The 12,173-nt window shown below is 39.1% G+C and overlaps 1 protein-coding gene across 2 annotated transcripts in view; it reads left to right on the top strand.

Annotated features, from left to right (window-relative positions):
* LOC119555689 (adenylyl cyclase 78C) overlaps positions 1–12,173 on the top strand; it is a 34,078-nt gene that overhangs the window by 16,809 nt on the left and 5,096 nt on the right. Inside the window, exons 3-13 of one of the 2 annotated variants that reach the window (XM_037867340.1) lie at positions 4,438–4,915; positions 4,983–5,286; positions 5,688–5,992; positions 6,458–6,599; positions 6,737–6,918; positions 6,990–7,191; positions 7,863–7,996; positions 8,065–8,154; positions 8,670–8,831; positions 10,416–10,552; positions 11,822–11,962. In XM_037867340.1, coding sequence (XP_037723268.1) covers positions 4,438–4,915; positions 4,983–5,286; positions 5,688–5,992; positions 6,458–6,599; positions 6,737–6,918; positions 6,990–7,191; positions 7,863–7,996; positions 8,065–8,154; positions 8,670–8,831; positions 10,416–10,552; positions 11,822–11,962 — 2,277 coding nt within the window. Of the gene's footprint in view, positions 1–4,437; positions 4,916–4,979; positions 5,287–5,687; positions 5,993–6,457; positions 6,600–6,736; positions 6,919–6,989; positions 7,192–7,862; positions 7,997–8,064; positions 8,155–8,669; positions 8,832–10,415; positions 10,553–11,821; positions 11,963–12,173 lie in introns of both variants that reach the window. The other variant, XM_037867339.1, reaches the window with a different exon arrangement.

Here is a 12,173-nt window from a genome sequence, read left to right as displayed (position 1 = left end):
TTAAACACTTCTAACAATATCTAAATATTTAAGTCAGTGCTAGTCTGAAAATCTGCTATTAATAATATGCTTAATAAACAAAAACCCAAATTAGTTCTTGGTTTAATTTTATATATTTAATAATATCGAGGCTTTCAAAATAAATGAAGTATTTTTTCCGGTGCACACACATATAGCAAAGACGTGTAAATATGACTTTAATCTACTTAGCTTAGCAGCTGCCGCCTAAAACCCCCTTTTATCACCACCCCCCTTTTCTGAGTCTGCAACTCGAAAGTCGCAGCACCAAAAGCAAACAAACCCACACACACACACACTTGTTACACACCCAATAATGTGCTTTAACAAGTTTCTTATGGCCATAAATTCAACAAGCCAACAAAAGCTCATAAAAAGGACTGACTACTGCCTCCTCTGCTCCTTTGGCCTTGGATTCCCCAGCCCTTTGGGCCAAAAGTGGGTGGTTGGAACGGCTGATTGGCGGCTTGAAACTATCCCCACTGTTTGTCTATATAAATAAGAGCCGGCATTGCAGACATGCCTTTGACATTCCATATCTGAACATTGGCCGAGCACAAACACTCCTCAAAAGCTTAGCAGCAAATTCACAAAAATAAGGGGACACGCAATTTTAAAATGAAACTACAGAAGCAATAAGCAATAAGCCTTGTTTTTATTTTTATCAAAATAACCTTTGAACTATTACGCACTGAAATATCAGAAAATTCAAAATATGTTCATGCTGGGGACACTTCAATTAAAATGGTTGCACTTGCCCCAAGCTACAAATGGAATTTAGTTTAAATATGGCAAATATGATCAAAATTAAAAACTCCAAAGGGAAGGCTTTTATTGGTTTTTTTATACATTTGGACAAAAGCGTCAGAAAAATGTTATCCAGAAAGAAAATAAACTGAACAGAACTTAAAGTCGATGATAAAAATATGTTCATATTTAAACACAATTTTTTAATCATATAGACATTAAAAATATATATAGACATTAAAAGCAAGGGAAATTTAACTGGTGATGTTATAAAAACGTACTACTAATGGGTTTTTATATTTAATAAGTCGAATAAATTACTCCAAGTCCACCATCACCGCTCCTGCCAAAGATATCCCCATCAAGAGATGGTTATCATTTAGGAACCCATCATAATTACCATTAACATTCTCGCGGGCAAGTCAACCGGGCGAACTGGAGTCAATTACCATATCAGCAACATTGTTGACCAAAACTGATTTCACTTGGCGTCACCGCGAGCGAAAGAGAAAAGTGCGGAGAATATGGAGAGAACCCAGTGTCAAAACCCAAATAACGCTCGACAGTATCATATTATATCCCGGCGATGGTGATTTTTTCTCGCTCAGTTGTCAAACGCCAGTCCGATGTGAAAGACGCGAAAAAAAAATACTATTTAACCAAAGCAAGCCGCTGGCGGCAGCAAAAATATAAATAATAATAATAATAAATAAAAACCTGTTGAGCAGTCGCACCCAACATATGTCTACATGTGCAAACAGTGTGTAGATCAACATTTGCATAGTACATGACGTCGTGTCTAAAAACGGTGAAAAGTGCAAAGTTCCTGGGGTGAATCACTGAATAGGTTCCATATTTGCATATTCGAAACTGACAACGATGGGCGCGGAGACCCTGCCCCTGCGTTCGATTTATCGATTTTGTATTTTGAATATTGTTGCGCCATTATCAACACATTTATATACGCGATAATTATATTAGAAGTTTATCTCGACCCATCGCTGGCGATAAACTCCACTCGAATCGCCCGGATTCGGATTGGTTACTCATCAGTTGAGTACAACTTCAGTTGGGGAAAAGTAGTGCAATCGCTGACAATGTGTTAATCAGTGAAACGGAACATAATCCGTGCTGATCGATCGGGCATGTGATTCCATCTTATTTGACCAAACCAAACCTTACAGGTGCGTATCTAAAGTCGAAGCATCTGCGGAGATGTTAAATACTATATGGTTGACTGGTTCGGTGCTAAGGTGCTAAAATCAGCATCTTTACAGCCTGACAATTACTTGAACTGCGATCTCGCGATGCAAATTGATGTGAAAATTGATTGTATATCACGCATGGCGGAAAATTCCATCTAGAGTGGGAGTTATCGAATACATACCAAGTTTTTACGTATACATTTGCACAAAATAAATCGGAGTTTGAATTTGGTTAATAACGCATTTACTTCCCATAAATGATAAGGTCTGATTTATAGGGAGAGAGTTTAAATAAGAGTAGAGATTAGGAGAGAGATACTGATGCACATTGATTAAGCGAGTAAATGTGGTAAATATAATCCAAGTTGTCTGAAGCAAACAATACAAAAATACTCTGGGATCCTTGGAGCCGATAGCACTTGACATCAATTTGATAATGACGGCCATGCAAGCAAAGAATGGATCATATTAAGATAAGCCCTAACTATGATATTCATATATTACCAGAAGAAGGTGTATATAATTTTTTCATTTAAGTCGAATTTAACAGATCAATGGATATGATGTTATAAAAAAGGCGATGAAGATTATATATATATTAGTTTTTATAAAGATCATTAAAAAAAGGCTGCCTCAAAAAAGGTACTCTATAGTATATAATCTATACCATGTTATTTCGTTTAGGTATAATAAAAAGGAATGTTTGTTTTTTCCATCAGTGACACCTAATCGATATGTGTGCGCAATGATATGTATATCCATAGGCATCCCGACACGACTTAGCTGACCCCTCGACTTATTGGTATTTCCTTTTTTTGTCATGTTTCTTCAGCTAGATTTAAATTCACTTTCCCTGAAAAGTGTGCTACGTTTGCAGGGGAATGCGTGTGTGTTTGTGCACATTTATGTACGCGTGCCTGCACGTGTGTGTGTGTGCAGTCGTGTGTGTGAGTGTCTCGCTGCTAATTTGAATAATGACAACGACATCAACGCGCCATTTTCCACTTTCGTCGAGCTGGTTTTCCTAGCCATTTCGCATTTCCGCTGCGGCATCGGGAATTTAACATCAAATAAGCTGCTATAAAGCATGTATATACACATCCGGTCTGTTATCGGCTGAAAACATCAACAACAACTCAATAAACACAAAATAATTCAGAAGCTCTTATAATCCGAAGACCCTCCCTTTGTCGAAAAAAATTTGAAGGCCCTTACTGACAGATTGTCGAGACATAAATCACAGAAATCAAAGAATTATTCAAATGCCACAAATCGTGTAATTTCATTTGAAGAATTTCGATTTGGTCTGCGCCTTAATGGAATTGCAATAAATAATAATCAAATAAAGCAGACTTCAGCTTAAAATTAAATCACATAAATTACAATTTCGTTGAAAGGTTTTACCATTGATAATAAATTGTGTAATAATCAAAGGGTAGTAAGTCGGAACCACAAAATAAAACTCATTCCCCAATGTTACACAAGAAATACATTTTTAAATACCATAATGTAATGTAATTAAATTTACCCGATTTTCAATATCGATTTTGTCCTTCTCGGGAAACAATAACTCAATAAACAGGAATTAATTCAGAGACTCATTGAAGGTTTGGGGGTTGTACAAAGACATTTTAATGCTATTGTTAGTTCAACTGAATGTTGTGCAAAGAAATATTGAATGCGCCGAAAGAGACCACCCACAGAGAAGCAAATTAATTTCAATTCAACATAATGCCTTTTATTCTTATTGGGGAAATAACAAAATATTTAATAGCTCATTTGCAAACACAAATTTGTTTAAGTGCTCGTAATACTTCAGCACGCTTTAAAAGCCATATGTATTACAAACACATTTTAAGACCCAAGGAAATTTAAAGGTTTTTCTTGGAATATGTACTTCTCACTTCTTGCAAATTAATTTACACTTCTCAATATTCTAAATTTCAATTTCCGCCACAAAAATGTTTACATTCATTAGGCGGCAGTTGAACTTCAAAGTGAAGATTGAAATTGAAAGCTTGCTGATTTAAAAATGTATATACACTGTAAAAGACGACCTAAACAATTAATAACAAATAAAATGTTAAATATATAATATAATATGAATAATGTTAAACATAATATTTATATATATACAACAGATATTAAATCACCCATAAAATAATCTCCCAACAAATCAGGGATAAGGCGACAACTTAAAAAAAAATATATGAAACTTCTATCATTCAATATATTTTTTTATTATATTATTATATTTAGTATATTTTATAGATATGGTCCTAACGAGTTTTTATCTTTTCTATTAATAGGTAAATTGCTTTTACTCCAAATGTTGTAAATTTAGGGACCATATTCATAGGAGTGAAAGTTAGCTTAAAGATTTTAAGGACTCGTAATAATTTAAAATTTTTTAAATGCAAAAAAACTAGATCTTAATGATTTTCCGTTGTTTTTTTTCTCTGTGTAGGACCGCGGAGGAGGGGCAGTTGGCCAACATGGATGACGACAAGTTGGTTTCGGACGAGGTGCACATGCGGCAGCTGAGTGCGACGCCCTCGTCGGCGTTCTCGCTGCAGCAGCGTCGGCAGAGCAACAGTTTGACCCACTCCGCACCCCCCGACCTCCCGCAGGGGGCGGGCGACACGAAAGAGGAGGCGCCACCAGGGGGTGGTGCTCCGGGGCAGGATGGGAATGTGGATCCCGAAGAGAGGGTGGTCCTTCGGCGGGCGGTGGACAGGGGCGCCATTGCCTTGGCTCAAATCGACGACCTGAAACTGGAGGGAGATGATGATGATGATGACGATGAGGATGAGGCCGATGGTCTGGGTCTAAGTAATCCCGCAGCGCAGACCACGGATGATGAGCAGATTACGGTCAAGGGAGCAGGAACAGGAACAGAGACAGCCACCACATCCTCGACAGAAACAGCTGCCGCATCCTGCGAGGTAAGTTAATATGTGTGACCACGCACTTAGGGCTAATTAAAGCCGAGCTAAATCCGAAACACAGCAGGATGCAGCCACGGTCGCAGTTGCCACAACGATAGCCACTCCGGACATGTCGAAAATACCCCGACTGCCCGGCGACGGTGCCCAAATGGAGGAGGACACCGGCGACCTGCCGCCATCGCTGCGTGCCTCCACCACATCAATTTTGTCCAATTTGCGCAAGAAACAGCAGGGCGGCCCCCTGCGCGGGGGCGCGGCCAAGCAGACGCCCCTGCGGGTGCAGTCCGTCCGGATTGTGGAGGCCAAGCGGGCCTACGGACCCAAGCGCCGCACGGAGAGCTGCAGCATCTTTGGCAACAGCAATTTCGGTAAGCGGGGATTCCCAATCCCGGAAATGAAATGGGCGGGGAGTAAATGCGGTCACCACTCCAAGGAGTTCTGACCCACAAAACTGTTTATGGCTTTTAGCGTTGGGGGGAAGATAAACCCGCGTAAAGCCTGTAAGCCTATTGGCTTCCTTGAACTTAGCAGGGCAATTCCACTAAGATACTACTAAGTGCTTTAGTGCTTATATTAAATTTTTGGGTATAAAGTAAACCAAACAAAAATTTTATAGCCAATGAAAAATAGAATTATTAATTCCCTTGAATCTTGATCTTTTGTTTTCTAATCTTCTAAATACAATTAAGTTCTAGTACTGCAATCGTATTAAAGTTCTTATAACTTAGTTTATTAAGAAATTAAATATATTTTTCCATATCATCTTAAGAACACGATATGGAATCGGGTAACTCCCTAGCCAGCATGGCTGGCCAACCGCAACGGCCCCTAAACAACGAGATGTATTCGGCCTTCAAGAGTGGCAACGTGGTTAAAGGAATCCTATGTCCCTCGTTGACCAACTCCTTCAAGCAGAGTTCCCTGGAACGGTCCTACCTGACTTACACGCATCGCCAGCGCCAGAAGTCCCTGATCATTGTGAACGTGGTGGATTTTGTTCTTAAGATTGTATTGGCTTTCGTCTGGATAATGCGAAGGAGTGAACTGGGACCTCTTGAAAACGAAGGAGGAACGGTGAGTGGAAATACCCTATAATTAAATAAAACTATTATGTAGTATCTAATCAAAAGTTATTGAATTTCAAGATCCCGTTAAAAAGAATATTGTATAATGATTATCTTTATCCATGATATGATTCAAATCTTAATGTAGCTTTTTAGCCTAGAAAACGTAATGAAATGTAGAGCTTAAGAGCAGACTTAAATAAACTATTCCTTTGGAGAAAGATTGCATATCAAAAAGTAAACAGATTTAATTTCGATTAATTTTAATTGACTTTGATTTTAAATATTATATATAAAAGTTCATTTTTTATTGAATCTCCGCTAATCACATACTTTAAAGTTCCCTTTGAACCAATAAAATATGTTCGATACAATTTGGTTTTATTAATTTAATTTATTGCCAAATACGCACCGTTTCTCGGCATTCTGCCCTAAGGAGGTATAATATTGATTTGTTTTTCTTATTTCCCTGCAGAGCATGGCTACGGCCATCACATGGTCGGTTTGCTGTGGGATTGCCAACATGGCCATCTGCTTTTTGGGCTACTGGCGCTGCTTCGCCAACAACTATTTGCACTGGGCGGCGGTCTGCACATGGGTGCTCTTCAACATCCAGGGTGAGTGGGTCGTAAATCATGCGTCACCTGCACGGGCCGTCAAAATGGCTAATCCTTTTTGGGTCCCCTGCGGGATGAGTCGTAAATGTTGCGCATCTAGCACTGATTTTCCATTTTTTTTCCATCTTTCGGCACAGGATTCGTTGGCCAGGGCGTGGGATTCGCCGATCGGGAGTACCTGGTGTGGTACATCCTGTTCGTCATCTTTGTGCCCTATGCCATGCTGCCCCTGCCCCTGAAATGGTGCGTTGTGGGCGGAACCATCACGGCCAGCTGTCATTTGGCCGTGATTACCATCATCAAACTGCAGCACACCGAGGTAATTGGCCTGCCGGCGAGAATCGTTTTGTGACTTCTGCCTACATTTTTGGGATCTACATATGTTTGCAGGCCACCATCAATGCCGAGTGCGTTCTGTTCCAGATCTGTGCCAACTTCATTCTGTATACGGCCATCAACGTGGCCGGTATGTACACAAAGTATCTCACGGATCGCGGTCAACGATTGGCATTCATCGAAACCCACAAGGCCATGGAGCACAAGAAGGAGTCCGAAAAGGAGCTTCAGCGAACCCAAAAATTACTTGATTCAAGTGAGTAAAAATATCCGGAAATGTGAATTTTAAGGGGAATATTAATTAAACGACCTTTAGTGCCTTTATTCTGAATTACAACATTTTTTAAAGAGTTTTTCCATAAAATTGACGCATTTATATACTTTTAATGTTTTATTTTGAATGTATTATTATATTTTTTATTTTTTTAAAGCCACTAAAAATTGAAATTAATAATAAAATTTATTGTTAAGCCAGAAATTAAAACAGAATATATCTTAAAGTTAACTACATCTAAAATTTCATAAACATTTTTGTCAACTTATTCTGTTGCTAGCAATATTGCTTATATGTATAATACCTGTTGCTATATGTTTTTTTATTGCTCTAAGGAGCGAGGGCTTGATGCTAGCGGAATTCCTTTTAAGACCTTATTATTGTTTGCTTAAGTAGAAACTACAAATGCGCAAATGCCCAGTATAATAAGATGTTGGCTCTGTTGAGAGACTCCTAAGTGGCCCTTTCCTATAAAGGGCAGGTAAAAGAAACCTCCGTCGTTCCTGGTAATTTTGCGTTGCCTGACAACTGCAGGCCGTCGGTGGTTCCTTTTGCCTCCAGTTCGCGGGTCCTTGAGCGAATATATATTGCCTGTGGCTCGTGTTCAAGTCGCTGCTAACCCCACTCCGCGGAATTTCGCTCCCTTTTCGCAGTTCTGCCCAACATCGTGAACAATCAAATTCGCAGCGAAATGTACAAGGGCACGGATCCCACGGTGGAGACGCAGTTCAACAAATTGTACGTTTATCCCATGGACAATGTGAGCATTTTGTTCGCCGACATTAAGGTAGGTGGTGTGTACGGCGAGAGGTTTATAGTGTGAATTTGGACATCTTTTCTTATGGCCACCCTCAGGGCTTCACCGAGTTGGCCAGCAAAACTTCGGCCCAGCAGCTGGTGAAAATCTTAAACGACCTGTTCGCCCGATTCGATCGCATTGCGGAGGTAAGTTGCCAACAAAGCCCAAATTATCTCCTTCATATGCACTGGAAGAATGTTAATAGTGCAGGGATAATAACTATAATGATCTTAAAAATGTACTGCTTAGGAATTTCTAAATTTAATCTAATTTAAGATTGTATCAAGATTTAATAAACAGTCTGTAAGTGCTAAAAATGACTTTATTGGTAGCTATATTGTAATATAATCATATAAGTTCATAACGCTTATGATCGAAAAAATTTGTCTTGGAAGCTATGGATCTAAAATTTTACTTTTGTTTATATCAAGAACTTATATACTGTTATAAATATATATATAATATATTTTTCATTTAAAATTTTTTATAAATTGCATTACCCCAGCAATATACAATTTCATGTAGTTAAAATAGGTTCCCTAGATTGTGTCACTATTTTGCCAACTGAATAGTTTTCTGTGTGCTGTCTTGCACTCGGTGAATGCTTTATTGAGCAGTTTTCCCGCCGGTTCTCACCGCTTTCCCGCTTTTCCGCCCCCAGGACAACCACTGTCTGCGCGTGAAGCTGCTGGGCGATTGTTACTACTGTGTGTCGCAGTTCGAGAGCGACAACTGGAAGACGCGGCCGGATCACGCGGTGTGCAGCGTGGAAACAGGCCTGCACATGATAAAGGCCATTAAGGATGTGCGCCTGCACACGCACGTAAGTGGAATCGAATCGAATCGACCCGAATCGACACTACTCGAATCGGGGCAAACGCCATGGAGTGGGGCCCTTAAACATTTATTTAAATTTTGTGAAATACATCCAGGCAAGGGAAAAAGAGACGGTACTTTAAATGCAGCATACTTTCGAGGGCAGGGGCTTAAACATTTTGTCAGAGATCAAAACCCATTAAACTCTTAAATATAAGGTTAAATTACGGATACTATAGATATATATATAGATATATGTCTTAATTCTTTGCGATTTAGTATTAGCCTAGGAAAGATGAAATTAGTAAGAAACGGATCCACGATTTGTACCTATTCACCATTTAAAAAAAATATATTATTTTGAAGTCTGTGGTCAGACACACCACATATCAGTATTAAATTGATTGCGTATAAATCCTTTAATTAAAATTACATTTATTTAGTCGTTTCCTAAACAAAAACTAGCTGCCAGGGGATTTAAATGCTTTATTTTATTTAGGCTTACATAGAAAATACTAACGTTAAATATTGTATCAATGATCGGCAATTAAATAAAGCCCGCTGACATCTGTTGAGGTCTTCTGTCCTTTTTCTGTTTGTGCGGCACATTTGAAATATTTAATGCCCATTTTTCAGTTTTCAGCTGTTTGGCATTCCTTTATTTGTGAGGAGGTTTTCGTTTATTTTTTATTGCACAATCCAGTGCCCCATTTTGGACCCTGGACAGTGGCACTTCTATATGTAGCACATATAGGAGGAGCAGGAGCTGCAGAGCAGAGCCAGTGGACGTGTTGACAATTCATTTGTATGCAAATCTCAACAGAGCAAAAGGCAACGACAACAGTCGGCCGAAAAGCAGCAGCGAGAGTTAAATTTTCATACGACAAAGTGCCACTGGAATTTAATTGATTTTTTTCGGTGGGGAAAAAGCCGGGGGCATGCCGCAGCAAAAGCGGTGGAATCCCATATTCGTTTACGGGGATTTATGCCGCCTGCAGTCGCATAATTGGGCCGGCGACTTAATTGCTGCGGCAGTTTGACGATTGACTGGGTAACTCACTCCGCCAATGGAATGACAACTCAGGTGAAAGGTCGAGGAAGCAGTGGGATATCTGGGATGGAAAAGATATACATAGATAGTATATAAAGCCCTCACATAGTATATGCCTTGACCACCTGAAGAATGACCTGTTCTTTAAGAGATTAGCCTAAAGTATATGATATAACCCAAATGCTTTTAATAAAAGTTTTATCGCAAAGGTGGATCCGTTACTTAAAAGCATTTGTGAATAACCAGTTTCTTTATTTAAAAACTTTTTTTAAATTTATAAAACCATAATAAAGAAATGTGAAATTAAAACAAAATAACTAAACAATTTTCAGCCCCATTTCAGTAAAAATATTGTTATTTGTTATAATTTAGGGAACTCCATTTATAAAAACCAAAAAGAACCGCTATGAAAATATTTCTCCCTTTGTAGGACTTTCTTTTTCCGACTGTATCTCGTATTTAGTGAATACTTTCTAGCGGTCTAGTTAGGAATTCCCCTGTGGTGTGCATATTTTAAGAAGTGCGCTTTGCAAATTGCAGGTGGACCTCAATATGCGTATCGGCATCCACAGCGGTTCGGTGATGTGCGGCGTTCTGGGCAACAAGAAATGGCATTTCGACGTATGGTCTAATGATGTTATCATTGCGAACCACATGGAATCCGGCGGTATTCCCGGGTAAGTAATCCAGTCACGTAGAACTGCAACTACACAGCCGCGTGTGAGTGCAATCGTAATGAGTTGACAAATTCAGGTGCGCACGGGTTGGGGAAAATCCCGAAATACTGGCCGGATAATTTCCCTAATAAAGCGACTCATTAGTCATTAGCAACGGAATTGCATACATAAATGATTCTCTTGATAACCGTGCCAGTAACTTGAAGGCCAAAACATCTTAATTAAGTTGCACAGTCAGCACTTACAGCTTCTAATTATTAATTCAGCAGAATAGTTCTGGTGTACACTTAAAAGTCTTGAATACTTTATGGTTTAATATTAATATTTATTTACTTTAGTTTTTAAACTTATTTCAAGTAATTTTAAAATTGAATTTAGAAAAATGAAATCCCAGTCCCAACACATAAATTCAAAAATATATATACAACTTTTCTAAGGATTTTAAATTATTTATGCTTACAATTAACCACAAGAAAATTATTTATTTTGCAAAGTAAAAATCCTAATAATTGTAAGCTAGAACTCATAGAATATTTTAGGGAAATATATATTTTTAAAATTTTCCTTCAATCTGCATTCACATCATGTAACTTTGGTGATTAAATTTCTTGTAGTGCAGCATACCTTCTTAGTCTTAAATTAAGTTGTAAAACTATCCGTAAGTCGAATAACTTTGACTTTGCTGGTAAATCTCAGCCTGGCCACAGTTTTAATTGGCCAATTTGCGGGTCCTGTGGCTCAGCTCCAGCTCTTTATTTTGCCCCAGCTCCTGTGCAGCTCACAACAATTGCTCGGCAATTTTGCAAGCTTGGCGTGTTTAGACACAAGAAACCAAATAATAGAAAGAAACAGCCCAGCCAGCAGTGGAAAATGGAGAAAATCCGAGCGACCGCAGAACCCGAAACAAAATGAAAAGCCCCAGAAATGAAAAGCTCAATTTAATGCAAAATTCTTTGTTGTGATGGTGGCCTGGGCGGCAACCAGAAACCAGCAACTGGTGGAACATTATGGAGCTCCAAGGAACCCAGTTGAGACCCAATTATGAAGGGCCCACCGCCCACAAGAAAACACAAAGAGTTGGACGGGGAAAATGGGAAATGAAATGGTCGGTGGTTCTGGGCAAATCACCACGCACATTCATTGAAAACGTATGCAAATATTTGAACTTAATTTGAGCCAACTACATTTCCGAACTTCTGAACTCAAGTCGGGCCTATTGCTAATGCTCTCACCTCGAAATCCGTTCTTCCTTCCTATTTCCGCCCGCAGAAGAGTCCACATTTCGGAGGCGACGCTCAAGTGCCTGAACGATGCCTACGAGGTGGAACCGGGAAATGGCGGCAGTCGGGACAATCACCTGAAAATGCTGAACGTTAAGACCTTCCTCATCAAGCGTACCGAGCCATTGAGGTAAGTGAAAAGTACATGATGGGAAAAAAGTTCTAGTATTTTAAAAAATTAAATCGGAAAAAACGAAGATCAAATACTTTATCTCACTTTTTTAAGAAGAAACGTTCTTGAAATCAAGACGAACGTTTTCTCGAGATTGTTTTTTAAGGGAAACCAAGAACAACTCGCTCAATAATGAAAACTTGGGATTGAAGTGATCTTGATTCACTTT

The sequence above is a fragment of the Drosophila subpulchrella genome, chromosome 3L (genome assembly GCF_014743375.2).
Source record: "Drosophila subpulchrella strain 33 F10 #4 breed RU33 chromosome 3L, RU_Dsub_v1.1 Primary Assembly, whole genome shotgun sequence".
Lineage (NCBI taxonomy): Eukaryota > Metazoa > Arthropoda > Insecta > Diptera > Drosophilidae > Drosophila > Drosophila subpulchrella.
This window is presented reverse-complemented; position numbering and strand designations above follow the sequence as displayed.